General features: G+C 45.3%; 1 protein-coding gene across 5 annotated transcripts in view; it reads left to right on the forward strand.

The window, feature by feature from the left end:
• Positions 1-18,964, forward strand: part of MASP1 (MBL associated serine protease 1) — a 97,754-nt gene that overhangs the window by 776 nt on the left and 78,014 nt on the right. For all 5 annotated transcript variants that reach the window (XM_043993022.1, XM_043993023.1, XM_043993020.1 and 2 more), the window contains exon 2: positions 9,315-9,546. In XM_043993022.1, the coding sequence (XP_043848957.1) occupies positions 9,315-9,546 (232 nt within the window). The remainder of the gene's footprint in view (positions 1-9,314; positions 9,547-18,964) is intronic.

Genomic DNA, 18,964 nt, shown 5'->3' on the forward strand with positions numbered 1-18,964 from the left:
AAGAAGTCAGCCTCCTCACTGCCGGGCTCTTGAGGTTTCCCCAGCCTTCAGAAGTTTGCCAGCTAAACCTCAATTTGGCCAAATAAAAGCTATCACCATCATACATGCAGTCCCCTATAAGTCACTGCCTGAGCAACTGGAATCAGGCAAATGCATTGAGTGCCTTTTACATGGTGGGTGTCCAGAGCAGGGAGACAGAGCCCTGGGACCCCCAAAAAAGAGTAGAAGCCTCCAGCCTGGTTCCCTGACCTTGAACTAAACCTAATGGCTCTGGAGGGCTCTCTCGTCCTCCCTCCTTCCCCCAGGCTGACCAGAGCACTCCCAGTTAAGGGTGCTCCTAGTAAGTTGCACATCTCCTGACTTAAGCAACCTCGGTATTTTTCTAATAACAGAGTTTTGGATTCTGTTTTAACAACCACCCCTGAAAAAAACAAAATTCCACAGATGTAGCAAATTCCCAAAGATTCTCGTCCCTTCCCCCTCCCCAACTGATTTTCCTTTTGATTGAGAAAGGCTTTAGAGGACAGTGAACTTGGGGATAGAATGACCTTGGACTTGGAGTCAGGAAGAGCTCAGTTCCAATCCTATCCCAGGCACTAACTGTGTGATCCCAGTCAAATGACTTCTCTCTGCTTCAGTTTCCTTAAAGATTTCGAGCCAGAAGGGACCTCAGAACTTGTCTAGTTCGATGCTCTCATTTTACAGATGAAGAAACTGAAATCGAGAGAAGCAATGTGTCCAACAGCACAGGATCATCCATTTATATCTGAAAGAAACCTGGCCCAATCCCCTCACTTCATAGAGAAGCGTCTGGATTTGAACTCTGTTCTTTCGAGATTTCTTCCTCCATGATAATGGCTGGAGCAACTATCTCACAGGGTTATGGGGGTTCCAGTGATATAACCTGTGCAGAGCACTTTGCAGTCTTAAATCACTGAGAGCTATTGATCATAAAAAAGAGTCTATGGGCACTGAGGGCCAAGCTCAGAGCCAGAAGGACCAGGATTCAAACCACCCTCACCCTCGGGTCCCTGGGAAAATCATGTCACTCACTTCTTAATGCTCATCTAGACCAGGACGTCTTAAACTTTTTCCACTCTCAAGCCCTGTTCTCCTGAGAAATGTTTGCATGAATCCAGGTATATAGGGATATACAATAGATAGACACAACCTTTTACTTTTGCCAAATTTTTGCAACCCTTACATTCAGTTATGTGACCCCCTTATTGGTTTAAATTTAACAAGCTACGATCTAGATGACTCTCTAAGAATGTAAATTGTAGAGAAGTTGCCAATCTGCAGAGGTAGAAAGAATTTCCTCACCAGAAGTTCCCCATTCCAATTAATTAACAAGTTTCGTCCAAAAGGGGTGGTATACAATCATTATTAATTTCTTCTGTGCTTGGGTTAGTAAGCTCCTTATTCACTGGATCAGTTAGGCAGGGCCAGAGATGATGGTGGTGGTGGTTGTTCTTCTTTATCATCATCACCACACCATCATCTCACATCTCTACAACACTTTTTAAAATTCATTGGTATTTGGACCTCCCAGTAGACAAATCCCTCTCTCAATGCAGGTTAGCACTTTTGTCAGCTTAAAATCACCGAGGTTGGTTCAGTGGAAGCCCATTTAGGCTTACAAAGTACTTTTCTCACCATCCCATGAGTTCAGTTGTGTCAGTACCCTCATCTTCAGTTTACAGATGGGGAAACTAAGGCTTAGAGCCTCAGACCCTAGAGCTCAAGCTGGAAGGCAGCTCAGGGACTGTCTGTTCCAACCCCTTCTGCTTTCAGTTGAGGAAACTGAGGCCTAGAGAGGTCACCCAGAGAGTAAGCTCAGAAGTGAAGCCAGGCTCCCCAACCCCAGTGATCTCGCTTTCCACTTTTAGATGCTACTGGACTCTCACTCTCTCTCTGTCTGTGTGTGTGTGTGTGTGTGTGTGTATGTGTCTCTATCTCTCTGTCTCTCTGTCTCTGTCTGTCTCTCTCTGTCTCCCTCCCTCCTTCTCTCTCTCTGTCTCTGTCTCTCTGTCTCTGTCTCTCTGTCTCTGTCTCTCTCTGTATCTCTCACCATCTCTCTGTCTCTCCCTTTCTGTCTCTGTCTCTCTGTCTGTCTCTGTCTGTCTCTCTCTATCTCTCTGTCTCTCTCTGTCTGTGTGTGTCTCTCTCTCTGTCTCTGTCTCTCTCTGTCTCTCTATCTCTGTCTCTCGCTGTCTCTCTCTGTCTCTGTCTCTGTCTGTCTCTCTGTCTCTGTCTCTCTCTGTCTCTCTCTCTCTCTCTCTCACTGTCCCCCATGCCTGAAATGTTCTCCCTCCTTATCTCTGACTACAACCTCCCTGGCTTCCTTTAAGTCCCAACTAAAATCCCACCTCCTACAGGAAGCCTTCCCTAACCCTACTAATTCCAGCCTTCTTTCTGTTAATTATTTCCTATTAATCTTGTCTATAGCTTGTCTTCTATGGATTTGTTTGCACACCTCCCCCATTAGATGGTAAGTGCCTTAAGGGTAGGGACTGTATTTTGCCTCTTTTTGTATCTTTTGCTTAGCACAATGACTAGCACATAGTAGGTGCTTAATAAATGTTTATTGATTGATTGGTTGTCTTTGAGTTACCTTAGTTGTACAAGTAGTTATGATAGAGACAAGATCTGAACTCAGATCTCTCCTAATTCTAGGTCCAGAAGTCTTTCCCCAAACCCCAGGATGCTCTGCATGCCAAAGACCTGAGTGAATTAGGTCCCTTGCCTTAATTCAGCTTTTCTAGGTTTGACCCCATTGGAATCACAAAGGGGAGTCATAGGTCTGATCCTCTTGCCTTTTCTACTGGATGAATCTATTCTGATATGTAAAAGTAAATAAAATCCAAGAACCTCAAGATCAGGGACTGGGTTTTTGTTCGTTTGTTTTGGGGTTTTGTTGGTGGTGGTTTTTTGTCTGTACCACCAAGAGACTAGTATTGTGCCTTGTATATAGCAAGTAGGTGCTTAATACTTGCCATGACTTGATTGTAACTGAACTAAATGAAGTAAAAAAAAATCAAATAAAAAGTGAAACACTCCTGACCAGTGGCCTAGCCAGGAGCCAGCCGGCTGGACTGACACAAGCTCAGACACTTGCTGTGTTTCCTCCATCTTCCGTTTTGGATGTGAGGATTGCTGACAAAGCCACATACCTGATATCCTTGCAGCAAGGAGACAAGAATGGCCCCAGAGACTCACATTTGTGTGGTGCCTTCACATAAAACGTAGCATCCCATCTGAACCTTCACAACAGCCCTGTGTAGCTGAAAGAAAGGGTGTGGCAGCTCTGAGTTCCTGGCTACCCCACAGGGTAGGTTACCTGTATGATCACCTAGCTAGGTGGCATCGTGAATAGCATACTGGCCCCAGGCTCAGGAAGATGAATTCAAATCCTGCCTCTGATATTCGCTAGTTGTGTAACCCTGCACAAATTCACTTCACCACTGCCTGCCTCAGTTTCCCCATCTGTAAAATAGGAGTAATGATAGTACTTAATTTGGTGGGGTTATTGTAAGGATAAAATGAGATAATATTTGTAAAATGCTTTGCAAACCTTCAAGTGCTGTGTAAATGCTAGTTATTATTAATTACCTTGAGCAAGTCACTTAAGCATTCTGAACCTCATTTCCTCCTGAGTCATTAAGACCTGGGTTTGAGTCCTGATCTCTGATGATCACTGGCGAAGTGACCTTGGGCAAGTCACACCCTCTCTGGGTTAAATTTCAGAGCTGAGGTGGCAGAGGACCTTTCCTCTCCAGGAGTTTCCCTGCCCTAGACAGTTTTTCTTTTTCAAATGGGATTGATACAAGCACCAGCTTCTGCCTGAAGCTTTTCCCTGTCCCTGACATTGCTACCCCTTCCCCTCCGAGGTTATCTTGTATCTGCCTTCTGTGGGTGGGGGCTGTGCCTACTGAAGCACATTAGAATGGAAGTGCCTTGAGGACAGAGACTGCTTCATTTTTGTCTCTGTAGCTCCAGCACTCACACAGTGCTTGGCCCACGGTGGGGATTTAGTAAATGTTTGCTGATTAATAGATTACTCACAATACTATCATATGAAAAAAACTGAAGGGCTAACTTGTATCAGCTGCATTTTGTAGGTAAGGAAATTAAGGTTAAGTGACTGAGTGAACGTGCTATAAATTTAAAAGCAGTGAGGGTAAGACTGAAGCCCACATTTTTCTGACAACTCCCCCTTTCTTTTGCTAATGGCTGATCTTCCCCTTGGGAATTATGGGGGAGGAGGATTTTCTGCCTCACCTCCCCAGTTCATCACAATCACAGAGACGCGTCCTGGTGTCCTGGGGATCACAACTGTGATCTCCAGGGTTGTGCTTCTATCATCTTCTCTGAGGACTTGGTAGGGTTTTTTCTTTGCTAATGGAGAGCAGCTGCTAGAGGCTAGATAGACAATGCCTTGACTAACTAGCTAAGACATTTGAGGACAGAGAGAAGGATGGTGGTGAATTACTGTTGTCATTGACAACTCTCAGTTTGCAGCTTTAATCGGTTTTGAAAGTGTACACCATGGCTTGTCCTATATGTGAGGGTGCATTGACTTAGAACCTTTAAAATCATTATGAGGATATGGAGCAGGGGAAAAACAGAGTGCCACGTAGATCAGTATCTTCCCAACTACACCACCAAAATGGGATAGGGAAACCAAAGTCCTGAAGACAAGACTTGGAAAAATAGCAATGGAGAAAGTGGACCTTTCAACCTTGGGCAATCTGGGCCATCCTGCTGAAGGCAAGAACTGTCCTTGAGCCAAGCCAGTGTGGCTGGTGTCCCCTTTACAGAGCAGATAATGAGGAAGAAGTTGATGTTGAAGACTCATTCACAAAGCTCCCCATTATGGGTCATCAGAGGCAATGTGGTAGAGTGGACTGTCCTCTGTCCTTGGAGTTAAGAAGACCTAGGTTCACAATCTTCCTCTGACTTACAATGTGATCCTGGGCAAGTACCTTAAACTCTCTTCCATCACCTGTAAAATAGGTCTTTAGTAGTACCTCACAAGACTGTTGGGAGCCTCAGATGAGATACTGTATGTCTATAAAGTGCAAACTTGAAAAGGTTACATATTATCATCACAGGGTCCTTACACTGGAGCTGGAGAAGTAGCGCCAAAATGTTACTTGTGATATGAGCAAGAGGTTGGAGTGCTGTCCTTGGAGCCACAACTTAAAGTTCCTGGATGTAGCCAGATGTGCTTGGTGACCTTGGACATGTAACTTCCTTCCTCTGTTTGTTCCTCCTGGATCCTCACTCAAAGATGTGCTCTAGACTATTGATATTCCATGATCCTATGAAAGATCATGGTTCTAGAGCTGGAAAGGACCTCAGTGGCCAAGTAACCTAACCTTCTCAATTTACAGAGCAGGGTCACCCAGGCAAGGACAGGCAGGATTTGGACCAAAGCATTGCTCTTTCTACCATATCACATTACCTCTCTTAGAGATGGATTCGTTGGCTAAATGACTCCCTTTTCATCTTCTCCCCCAAAACTCAGTTCCACAAATATTTATTAAGCAATCGCTGTACTGAATGAACAGTACCAGGCACTGGGGTCACAGATGTAAAAATCCAAAGTCCCCATCTTCAAGGGATCTCCATTCTCCTGAGAGATACAATATGGATGCACAGAATATATTTCTGCAAAGTAATCAAAACCAATCTGATTTTTTAAAAAATTTCTAATCTTTACAACTTTTTGTGCCAAAGTTAGACACTTGATCAAAGTAATTGAACTATATTTTTACATTCATTTTTAAAATTTTAGTTCCAAATTCTCTCCGTCCCTCCCACCCCTCTTCCACACATTAAGAAGACAAGCAATATGATATCCATTATACATGTGAAGTCATGCAAAGCATATTTCCATATTAATCATGTTGAAGAAAAAAAAGAAAGTGAAAAAAGAGGCTTCAATCTGGGCTCAGAGTTCATCAGTTCTTCTTCTGAAGGTCAATAGCATTTTTCATTATGAATCCTTTGGAATTGTCTTGGATCATTGTATTAATCAGAATAGCCAAATCTTTCACATTTAATCATAGTTACAATGTTGTTGTTACTCTGTACTATGTTTTCCTAGTTCTGCTCACTTTACTTTGCATCAGCTCATACAGGTCTTTCCAAGTTTTTCTGAAACCATCCTCCACCTCATTTCTTATAGAACAACAGAATTCCATCAAAATCACATAACACAACTTGTTCAGCCATTTCCCAGTTGATGGTCATCCCCTCAATTTCAAATTCTTTGCCGCCACAAAAGAGCTGCTAAAAATATTTCTGTACATATGGGTCCTTTTTCCTTTTCTTTGACCTCTTTGGGATACAGACCTAATATTGGTATTGTTGGGTCAAAGGTTATGTACAGTTGGGGCAACTAGGTGGCACAGTGGATAAAGCCCTAGATTCAGGAGGACCTGAGTTCAAATCCCTTCTCAGACACTTGACACTCACTAGCCATGTGACCCTGGGCAAGTCACTTAACCTTCATTACCCTGCAAAAACAAACAAACAAAAAAAGGTTATGTACAGTTTTATCACCCTTCAGATATAGTTCCAAATTATTCTCCAGAATGGTAGAACCAGGTCACAACTCCACCAACAGTTCATTAGTATAGAAATTTTTTCACATTCCCTCCAGCATTTATCATTTTCCTTTTCTTTCATGTTAGCCAATATGATAGGTATAAAGTGGTATCTCAGGGTTGCTTTCATTTGCATTTCTCTGATCAATAGGTATTTAGAGCCTTTTTATATGACTATAGATAGCTTTGATTTCTTCTCCTGAAAACTGCCTGTGTAAATCCTTTGACCATTTCTCAATTGTTGTTGTTATTGTTTAGTCATTTTTCAGTTTGTGTCTAACTCTCTCTGATCCCATTTGGGGTTTTCTTGGCAAAGATACTGGAGTGGTTTGCCATTTCCTCTTCCAGCTCATTTTATAGATGAGGAAACTGAGACAAACAGAGTTTAAGTGACTTGCCCAGGGTCACACAGCTAGTAATTGTCTGATGTTAAATTTGAACTCAGGGGAGCAGTCCTCCTGATTCCAGGTCCAGTACTCCATCTACTGTACCACCTAGCTGCAATTGTGGTACCCCACAAAAAGCAATTTAAAATGGAAAAAAACTGTTGGAGGGAAGGGAATGGTACCCCCCAAAAAGAAATTTAAAATGAAAAAAACTGTTGGAGGTAAGGGAGCATCAAGAAGGTCTAGTAGAAGCAGCATCTGAATTGTGTTTTGATGAAAGCCAGAGGTTCTGGGAGGCAGATATGAGGAAAGACTGCCTCCCAGACATGAAGAGTAGCCTTTTCAGAAGCACAGAAGACAGAAAGTCAAAATGGTGGCCATTTGATAGATGCCTAGAGGGATGCCCCCTGGATTCACACTGTCATTCAAGGGCTGAGCTAGAAATGGGGCCCCTTGCCCTCAGCCCTCCATGTCCATCACTTGGCCTAGGGGACATTTCAGAGCACAAAGCACTCTCCCCCAAGATGAAGAGCCTTTGCCGTAGGGACTTCACAAAGTCACACCTTCAGAGCTGGCTTAAGGGTTTTCTTAAGCCACAAAGGCCAAACCCAACCCAAATGGATCCCTTCTAGGGCATCCCCTGCAATGGGTCATCCAGCCTTTGTCTGAAAACCTGCAGGGCTCACTATCAGCCAGAACACACCCAACACCACCCATCTCACATCCAGCTGAAATCCAACCTTTTGTAGCTTTTACTCATCGCTCCCAGTTCTGTCTTCTGGAGCCAAGCAAAATAAGGCTCATCCCTCTTCCTTATACAAGCCTTTCAATTACTTGAAGATATCCCCTCCAGGAAGTAGCCCACCACCAAACACACACACACCTGGCCCAGGATTAATTCAGGAAATTTCATGGTTCAGGCTCATGACCATTTAACATTTAGCAAAAGGAAGCTAGTTTCACAACATCATGAAAATGCTCTTCAGCAAGAATCCTGAATTAGTTCAGAAAGAAGCAACTCCCCACATCTCTGAATTTTCCATGGTGGCTTTCTGGTCAGAAAGATGTGTCAAGTCCTCACATGCTGTGTTTTTATTCTGAGTCACCAGGAAACCATCAGTGGTTCAAGCCCTAATCCCCTGGACCAATTAAGAGGGTATTCTTGCTTTTTGAGGAAAAAGTAGCCTCACTCCTGTATAGGAGATGCTTCTCCCACTACATGCTCACATACACAGACTCCAGGTAGTATTACAAATCAAAAAAGTCTTGGGTTCCTTTGAATTGTCATAATTTCAAAGTACCATGAAACTAATCAGGCCCCAAGCCTAGACAAGACTAAGAAACATCTCTAGGATGGGGATGGAAAACCCAGCATGGTGGGATAGGACTGTGAAAGGAGAGCAGAATTGAGTGGCAGAAACTTGGGTTTGAGTCCAGTCCCGCCACTTTCCCTGAGTGGCTATACAGCTGTGAGCAAGTCACCCAACCTCTCATAGCCTCAGGGTGCCCATCTGCGGACAATAACACTGGTTTTCCCTTCACCACTGGGTATTCTATTTTTAACTCTGGTTAAAAGAAGTACCTGTGACTTCTTTGGTGAGGGAGCTTTTGGTGAGGAATTCCCTCTCAATGCCCGTCAACCTTGCATAGTTTTGTAGAATTGCCTAGAGCACTGAAAGGGTCTCTGAGTTGCCCAGAGTCCTTTAGGTTGTTTGTCCTTTGTTTATCGGGGTGATGTCATGACTTGCAGTGAATTGAATTTAAGTGAGGGAGGGCTGTGCAATGTCTCCAACCTCACTCTCTCCTCCAGAGACATCTGGGTCCAGTGGCAAGATATATTATCAGGATGACTGGAGATGACCCAGATGTTTAAGGCAATTGGGGTGAAGTAACTTGCCCAGGGTCACACAATTAGTGTGTGTCTGAGGTGAGATTTGAACTCAGGTTCTCCCAACTTCAGGACCAGTGCTCTATCCACTGTGCCACCTAGCTGCCCTTGCCCAGTATCACACAGTCAATATGCATTCATCCAATCCCAGGACTTGAACTCAGCTCTTCCTGATTCTAACCTGGCTATACCCTGTTGCCTCTTGACTTCATAGGGTTTTTGACAAAAGGATATTACAAATCATCAATGGGAGTCTTCATTATTATTTTCTGGGGTGAGATCAATGATGATACTAAAAACAAAATCTCCCTCTAGCCACCCCTTTGAATGTCAAGCCAAAGGCTCCATCTTCTTTTTCAGTTCTTCCAGGCGCAGGTATCACTGGAAAGCTGCCTGACCCCCTCTGGTCCCCTCCCTGTCTTTCAGGGCCTTCCTGCTCTGCTGCTCCCTGTATGTGTATCTGCTGAGAGTGTCCACCAACATTGTGGAACTGAACGACATGTTTGGGGAGATCCAGTCGCCCAACTTCCCTGATTCCTACCCCAGCGACTCTGAAGTAACCTGGAACATCACGGTACCAGAGGGATTCAGGATCAAGCTGTACTTCATGCATTTTGACCTGGAATCCTCCTACCTCTGCGAATATGACTATGTGAAGGTGAGGTGCCGCGTCCCTGCCTGCCTGCCCGCCAGCCTCAGCCCAGGGCCTGACCAAAGTGGGCGGGGGGTCCTTAGGATAGCTTCTGTCTTCTGTGCTCTCCTCTGCCATTCAAGCCTCTCATTCCCTTCCTTAAAATTCTCCTTCTTCTGAGGACCCTTTACCTAGGTCTGGTGCCCACAAGCAGTGACTGAAGTCGGCATCTTTTCTCTCCTCCTTTAGAATACCCTCTTACCATAAAGAGGGGGTACATTTATTCATATTCCCATGCTAATGACCAATAGGTTTAGAGCTTTAGACTCCCTGGGGAGAAACTTTCCAGCATCACCCACTGTGACCTTGATAAGGGTGGTCTTTTTGATGTAGGCTGTCTCTGAATATGTTCCAGAGAATGAGTACAGAGAAGGAAGCTCCATAGCCCATGGCTTAAATCTAGTCAGGGAATCACTACCTGCATGAACCAGTGTTGAGAGAGGGGAGAGAGAGAGAGAGAGAGAGAGAGAGAGAGAGAGAGAGAGAGAGAGAGAGAGAGAGAGAGAGAGAGAGAGAAGAAGAAGAAGAAGAAGAAGAAGAAGAAGAAGAAGAAGAAGAAGAAGAAGAAGAAGAAGAAGGACGAGGAGGACGAGGAGGAGAAGGAGGAAGAGGAGGAGGAGGAGGAGAACAAGAAGAAGGGGAGGAGGAGAGAAGAGGAAATAGCATGTGTATGAGAGACAGAGCGAAAAGAGACAGACAGAGACAGAAACACAGAAAGAAAAAGAGGAGAAAGAGAGAGTAGACAGAGACAGAGACATAAGAGGAGAACAGGAACAGAGAGAGGAAAGAAAGAGAAGAAGAGAGAGAGTCCCTTCATTCATTTAAAGCCTTCTACACAATTCATGTTCTTCAAGGTTCTTATTCATTCAATCATTCATTTCTTCATTTACTGAGTACCTCTTCTGATAAAAGCACTGTGCTAGGACCCAAAGGTGAATAAGACATGGCCATAGCACTCAAGGATTCAAGGAATATCAATAAGCAGACTAATCACTGTAATACGTGGTAGATGTGTATTGAATCTGGCAGGGGTTTTGAGGAGGGAGAGATCAGGAGAGGCTCTGTAAGGTGTCATTCAATCTGGGCCTCCAAGACCAGGGGAAAGATGCCAATGGGTTGCTATGTGGCCGATTGAATATCAAGGTAGCTTTGACCTCGATTGGGACCCAACAAATTGTTGAGTCACAAATAGTGTGTTTGGAACTTGGGCACTATTTTCCCACATAAACAATAACAGTGAGCTTCCCAGATCAACCCACAAAAGCTTTTAAATCCATAGTGTGTACTTGGACTTTCCATTAGCATCTTTTCTTGATTGTGGTAACATGGGGATGGTGATAGGTAAAGACTATACCCATGGAGACCAAGCTCCGGCAGGTCTTGCCAAGGTGGAAAGGGAAAAGGGAATAAGCATTTATTAAGTGCCTACTATATGCCTACACAGTGCCAGACACTGTGTTAAGTGCTTCACAAATAATATCTCAGATCTTCCCAATAACCCTGTGAGGAAGGCACTGTTATGAACTTCATTTTCCATATGAGGAAACTGGTACAAACAGACATTAAATGACATGTTCAAGTCACACAGGTAGACAGTGTCTGAGGCTGGATTTGAACTCAAATCTTCTGAACTCCATGCTCAGTGCTCTATCACTGAACCACCTCCGTGCCTAGCTAGAAAGCCTTAAAAGGAGGATCCAAAGGTTTCTGTTGCCTAAGGACAAGCCAACTGAAGTGTCCTGTGAAGTATCATCTCTTTTTCTGTTCCCCTTGCCCACCTACCCTGCTTAGCAATGTAGTCCATGTCCCTTCAAACTTCCCTTGCAAAACCCCCTTTTGCTCATGTGTGAGTCACTTGTCAAGGGTCAGAGGGAAAGCAAACAGACCAAATAATTTACACAATGTATGGATAACTGAGTGTACATTGACCCTCCCAGAGGTACCAGTAGTATTTGCCTATTTGAAAGATGATACTGCTTAAACCAAATGAATTGGAGGAAAGGGGGGGTGGATAGAGGGAAAGACAGAGAGACAGAAACAGAGAGAGAGAATGGGGGGGCAGGTTGGGATTTTTTAGGTAGAAGAAAATGCACTAACTTACTGCCACAGAGTCAGCCCTCAAACCCTCTCCCAAGACATTCTAGGCTTCTTCTGCTTTTTCGATCTCTGTTTGAACCTTTGGGTTATTTAAGGGTGAGGGACTGACTAAAGGGCCTCTCTCAACTTTTGTCCCTCTGTTTCATTCAGCCAATGGCAAAGGGTAGAGCCAGAGACCCTACAGGATGAGTAGATCTTTGTGGGTTCTGGACCACCTGCTTTCAGAGAGCTTATGATGGGTGGAATGCCAACCCTTTGAGAGGTGCCAGTGTATTTCCCCATTCCTATTGCTGGGTGAGGATGAAGATCAACCCAACCATGAGGGAATGTAGGAAAATGCTGATGATCAACCAGAGGGTTTTCCAGTGAGGGCCAGGCAAACAAAATTCTGGGAAGCAAATTGTGCTCACTCTGATGGACTTTGAACCAGATTATTGGATCCCAAGCTGAGAGGAAAACTACAAACATGACAAATTTCATTCCTTTGAATTCAGACACAATTAGTTTGCAATAACCCCAGTCACACAGATCCCTATTGTTTTACTGAAGTTTTCTTCAAAGGAAACCATGTTTTGATTTGGTATCATCTGCTTTTAGGATCCCCAACATCATGAAGGAAGGCATCAAGAGACAAACAGAAAGGAGGGAGAGAGGGAGAATTGATGAAGCATTTACTCTGCTTCTGGCACTGTATTAAGTCCTGGGAATACAAATAGAAGCACCTAAGTAGAAGCCTTTGCGTTCATCCCTATGAAATTCCATCTTATTAAATTAAACCTATTAGATCCAGGAGGTAAATTGAAGCTTCAGGTCAGGAACTAGACCAATCCAAAAGTGGCATGGGCTGTGTCAGTAAGCCAGGCCACCATCCATTCACACAGAGACTGGCCACCACTTGACAGGTCTCTACTTCCAGAGAATTATGAAGGATAATGATTGTTTCCACCTTCCCAGAACCTGCCCCCAGTGGCCTCTGAGACTGATGCTCCTAATACCTTTCTCCTTGTGGCATTATCCTGTATTTAACCTGTTAATACATTGAATCTCCCCAGTGTAATTAGAAACAATGAATGTTTTCCTTTGGGTTTTATGTTCTAGCCTTAGCACAAAACCTGATCAGCGAGCCTTAAGACAAATTTCTGGGATTCTGGCTATACTCATTCTGATGGATGTTAAACTGAAAGATTAAATCCCTCGTCTACAGGGAAACCACAAAGAGTATGATCCTTGTCCCCTTGAAGTTGGTCAATGCTATGTGAAAACAATCTCATTTAAGGAGATAGATCCCAGTCTGTTTCTAAAGCTTGTGGGGGGGGGGGGGGGAGACAATGAAAGTTAAATGACTTGCCCAGGGTCACACAGCTAGTAAATATCAAGTGTCTGAGGTCAGATTTGACCTCAGGTCCTCCTCAATTGAGGGCTGGTGCTCTATCCACTGCTCCCCCTAGCTGCCCCTCTAAAACTTTCTTGAAAGGATGTCTTCTCATCATCACATTGCATAATGCCAACATGATGAATGAGCCTAAAGTCCAGAGGGTTATCAATTACTCTCTTGTGGTTGACAGTTTCCTCCTTGTTGACTCTACCAGGCTTATAACTATCTGTAAACCTTTATACATAATGAGTTTCCCCCAGGAGAAGTCTCCCAGCTGAGGCTGAATGGCCATTTCAAGGTACTATCCCAGGGATTTGGAGATTTTCATTCAGACTTTATGCCCTCTAAGATTCCTTCCTATTTGGAGACTCTGTGACAGGATGTCATGCAGTGTAAGGCATTATGAAAAAAATGCCTTCCTGGTGCTACCAAACCATACTTTCTCCAACTGTATCAAGCACCTACAGCTAGACTGATTGGGTTGGATTGGATTGGGTTTTGTCAGACTGGTGCAGGTTGGAATAAAATAGATTCATTTTTGACTTTGTGTCTCCAGCACCTACCGTAGTGTTTGGCACATAGTAGGGAATCAATAAGTGCTTTTTTTAATGATCGATTCGATTGTATGGGATGACATGTATCTTTCCACAATATATCCCTCTCTGTAGGGGTTAAACATTGGACTTGGATTAAGAAGACCTGGATCTTAGTCCTAGCTAATAAGAAGCTCAATTTTTCCATTTATCAACCAGGTGGTTATTGACAAGTCTTTGAAGCACTCTGACCCTCAGTGTCCTCATCTGTAAAGCAAAGAAAGCAGGGCTTGCACTGAGCAGCAGCTTTTTATAGTGAACAGCAAGTCAGGCTTGGAATCAGGAAGACCTGGTTTCCAACATGACTTTCAGATACTAGCTGTGTGACCCTGGATGGATTGCTTTCCCTCCTAGGTCTCCCAGGCAATTCTGTAAGATTGGGATCAGAATAAGTGCTGCTTCCTCACTGAAAGATCCCTATACCCATGAAATCACAGGTCTGAATCCAAAATAGCTGTAGAGATTTGCAAGATCCCAATTCAGAAGTTATTGTGAGAAAAGCATCCTAGATTTAGAGGTGGGAGGGATCTCAGAAACCATGGAGCCCAACCCCCTCATTTGACAAATATAGAAACTGAGGCACAAAGAGACTCAATCATTTGCCCAGGGTTGCACAACTAGCCAAGTCTGATGTGGGATGTCAACCTGGGTCTTCCTGGCTCCACCCCCAGAACCCCAGCCACAATCCCATGCTGCTTCCTAGAAACAATTGTGTTGTGATACTCATGGCTGAAAATCCCTATAGACCAACCTCTCCCTTTTTCTCCCTTCCTCAAGCTTCACTCACCCAAAGCACTGTGGACTTCGTAAATGGTAAAGCCTTTAGTGAATATTCCTCGTGCCACTGTCAGAGGGGGAACACTCAGCTCAACTCCATTGCTACGTTCTCAGATTGAGCAGAACCATACTTCCCCACCCCTCCCCAGTCCCCTGCCATGCTGAGAGCAGTCGCTGAATCTGCCTTTGTCCATCCTCTCCAGTCACTTGTGAATGCCCTGGAGGACAGGCTGGGGACTTTCAGTCTCCCTCATCCTCTCCCTTCATGAAGAGCATAGGGCTCAGCACACCAGGAGATGCTAAATGGAAGGCCAAATGTGAATGAGCTGAGTTCATCTGAATTTTTCCCATCTGTTCCCTTGATGCAAAACAGTCTTCTCTGGTAAGAAGCCCTGTCTCATCAGCTGGAGGTCAGCCTTCTACATGGGACACTCCAACCACCCCAGATCCTGGCTCAGGCTGAGTGCAAATATGACCCATCGGGGGCTCTTGTATCTCCTCTCCCCCACTGAAAGCTACTGGAAGCAGGAAGCAGATGTGGACATTTCAAATGGAGTAGGGGAAAAAAAAGATTGGCCTTTGAACACAAAACTGTCCCTTTCTTACTCAATGTGGAAGTAAACACTTTGGAGCAAAAAAGGACAATGGAAAGGAATGATGGCTGACACTCTCTGCCATCGTGTGTTGGGTGGGCGAAGCTCTTTCTGTGTTTGGTTTGAGTAAAGGAGGAGAAGGAAGGTGTTTGTCTGTCTGTAGGAATTGTCAACTTTCAGCATGACAACAAAATTGTTTCAAGGAAGCAGAAAATGTCTTCAAGGCTCAGGCTCATCCGCAAATTCAATGTGCAGTATCTGGGTCAGGGTCCCCAACTGTAAGGGCTGAGTAACCTGTAGGGCGTGGGGAAGGGAGAGTTGAGGGGGGAGAAGTAGTATTAACCAGTGACAAAACAACAGCCATGCGACAGCTTTAAGCTTCGCCAAAAGGTTAGACCCACATTCTCTCACTTGAGTCTCACTACTAAAGCAAAGAGAGGTTAAGTGACACTTCTAGTAAGTGTCTGATGTTGGATTCGAATTCAGGTTCTCATGCCTCCAAGGTCAGTCCCCTATCCACTTCTTATCTAATGAAATCAAACACTAAATTGCTACAGACCTTGGTTCCCAAGGAGAGCTGGCCACATCTGTCAACCAGTTCTAGTCATGAATTGATCCAACAGCCAAGTCAGGGGCTTGCCCAGAGGAAAAGATAAGGTGGGGAATGTATGGCTGGAGTCAAAACCAGTGGGGTTCTTGCATTTTGAGTGGTATCTGTGACTCTTAAGTCACCAACCCCACCAGACACCGTGTGGTGATGACGGGGTATTTGGTGGGCACTCCTTCCTGGGTGTGAGAAGAATTAAATAACCAGCAGGTCGCTTCCAACTCTACAAGTCTGTCCTTCTATGGCTTGAGTCTCAGTTCTGCCGATTGCTAGCTGTGTGACCGGGGGAATCACTTCCCTTCCTCATCTGTAAACCGGGAGTGATGGTGTCTGCACACAGGGAGATATTCAGCAATCCTCCTGTGACAATGTGAGGTCCTCAACAACAGGAGCTGTCGTGGTTTTCTACTTATACCCCCAGTACTTGGCTCATAAAGGAAGTGTTTAATGGAGGCTTTTTTCATTCATTCATTCATTCATTCATTCATTCATTCATTCATTCATTCATCCCCTCAAGTCCTCCATAAAGGGTCATACAATTACCAAGTGACGATATGATATGGCAGGGCAGATATTAGTTCATTCCTTTCTACCGTCCTTCAACCATCAGCTCAGCTGCCGCTTCTTCATGGTCTTTCTCACGGCTCCCACCCCAACCACCCAAAGCTTGGTCTCCATCCTCAAATTTTCCCAAAGCACATTTTCTCTACCTCTCGCACCCCCCATGCGTCCTCGCACCCCTTACCCTATCTTACATCATACTTTTCAGTGTACACATGGAACGTGAGCTCCTCTGGCCTAGGAAATGTCCTTGTTACCATGAGAGACAGTGTGGTTCAGTGGGTAGTGCACAGTTCTAGACTTGGAGTCAGGAAGACTCGGGTTCGAATCCTAGCTCTGTCACTTAACACTGTGGGAACTTGGGCAAGTCATAAGCTCTCTGGGCTTCCGGTTTCTGCTCTGTAAAATGACCTATGAGGTGCCTGCCACTTTGAGATCTATGAGCCTGTGGTTTTTGTATGCCTGGGCCCGGCAAAGTGCCCTGCATAAGCAGTCACTTAAGAAAAATCATTGAGCAGGAGCCGGCTTTGTTCTTTTATTGTTTTAAGTTTTCCCTTTCTTTGGATCCCTCTCCTTAGCACAATGCCCCCCATATGGAAGGTTAGGGTTAGAGTCGGCTTAAAAAATGTTTGTTGATTTGGCTTGACAGATTGGATTAGCTAGGAGAGCAGGGATTTAGCATAATTTATGCGGAGCCGCGAGCTTCTTTCTGGTGGTGTTTTTATTTGTCTGTTTCTTCCTGGAATTGACTCAAGCTGTGCTGTCACATGAAAGAGGCATTAGCTTGCTCTGCCTGGTCCCAGAAGTAGGACTAAAAGGAGAGTGTGGAAGTGGCCGAGAAGTAAACTTGGGCGGGAAGTCAGGAAGAAGTCCCTGACAATGAGGTCTGCCCAAGTGGAACCTGAGGGGGCGGGAGTGGGGGGGGGTGTTCTGGAGGGGGACTGGGCGCGGGGGGGGGGGGGCGTCGCTGGGAGCCTTCGAGCGAAGGCTGGACGACCACTCACCTCACCTCGAGGGATGCAGAGGGAATTCACGTCTGGGTACGGGTCAGACCCACGGCCCCTAAACTGCCTTCCAGCTCCGAGATCCAGGGAGGCTGCGATTCTCAGCTATTTTCAAGCCGAGAAACTCTTTCTCACCAATTATCGCCCTGCTCAGAGCTTGTAATGTGTGGGGATGAGAAAAACGCCGAGGATGGGAGTGTTTGAAAGCTCACCAGCCTCTTAGCAAAGCCGATAAAAGCATTGCTGTAATCAGCTGCATCCTGTAGCAGGAAAAGATTTGGTGACAGGGCCCTGGACAGAGGAAGGCATTGGGGGGATAGTCCTCCCTCCCTCACTCTGAGGAATGTATCTATGAGGGACCCATGTCCTCTTCTCCCGTGAATATTTTTTAGAAAGCAGGAGATGGGGCACAGGGGCTATCTTGGAAGGAAAGAAAGGTTTTCACAGTCAGAGGTGAGGAAGGAGCTCATTCCAGGCATTAGTCTCCGCCTGGGCAAAGACATGGAAATAGGAAATGGCGAGTCAAGTTAAGGTAACAGTCCAGAAGTCCACTTTGGCTGAAGCACAGAGTGCACAGGAGAGTCTTGTGAAACAAGGCCCAGTGGGTAACTGGGGACCAGCCTGTATACAACCATGAATGGAAGGTGGAGGAGTTTTCATGTTATCTGATAGTAAAGTTCACTTATCCAATAATGTCTAAGCACAATGTGGTTCTAGCCTCAAAAATGCAAAGATAGGAGATGACATGGTTCCTCCCCTCAAGGAGCTTACAGAGGATCATAGATTCATGATGAGAACTCCAATCCCTCATTTCACAGATGAGGAAACTGAGGCACAGAGAGATTCAGTGACTCAAGGGTCACATAGTAAGTTCCTGAGGTAGGTCTTCCTGACTACAAGGCCAACATTGCATGTACTGTGCTACTTGAGGGAAAGGCCTCGTGCCCAGATGTGAATGAAGGACTGTGTTAAGCCACGGTCCATGGGTACAAACACACAAAAAAGGAAGACGACTTTTGCCTTCAGTGAGTTCATATTCTAACAGTGGAATGCAAGTGCCAGAGAGGGAAGTGCTATAGACAGGGAGGAGCCAGAGAGGGCTTCCGGACTAAGGAACCGTATTGACCTAATGTGGATGACAGGGGTTACATTAAATTTGAGATTCCAATAGCCCAGGCAGGAGGTGATGAGAGCCTGGCCTCAGGCAGTGGAGAGGTGCCAGAGAAGCTGGGTGCAGGGATTTGGGGAGCTCCGAATGCCCCTTTCAGACATGTGCTTTTCCTGATTCCCAGTCATTGGCCACCGGCCAACTATGGCAGAGAGGCCAATCCCAGCTCTGCCTGCCTAATACACTGCTGTGGTCCTTGACTCTCCGCTCCAGAACTCCAAACTCCTTTGGAATCTGAGATGGACGCTGGAAAAAGAGCCTGTTTGTTTATTCCTCAGTTGCTCACACAGTTTCCTTCCACATTGTCCTTTTGGCATCGGGGCTGACTCCTGCTGCAGTGGTTTCGACAGCTGTGGGGCATTAGACAAGCCCTGGAGCTGCTCTGGGCATTCATTGACTTATCCCATGCAATAGGCCAGGCTGGTAGGGCTAGGAGAGCCCTCTGAGAGCAGCGGGCATCCCCCTCCCCAGACCCCACGCACATGCATGCTCCATGGGGCGCCCCACTTGGCTGAACATATTCCTCAACTCTGCCCAGTCAAGTCCAGCCACACAGATGGCCCACGTGCTGAGACTTTTGGCCAATGAGCAGCATGGTCCATAGACTGCA

This window comes from Dromiciops gliroides, chromosome 3 (genome assembly GCF_019393635.1).
Source record: "Dromiciops gliroides isolate mDroGli1 chromosome 3, mDroGli1.pri, whole genome shotgun sequence".
Lineage (NCBI taxonomy): Eukaryota > Metazoa > Chordata > Mammalia > Microbiotheria > Microbiotheriidae > Dromiciops > Dromiciops gliroides.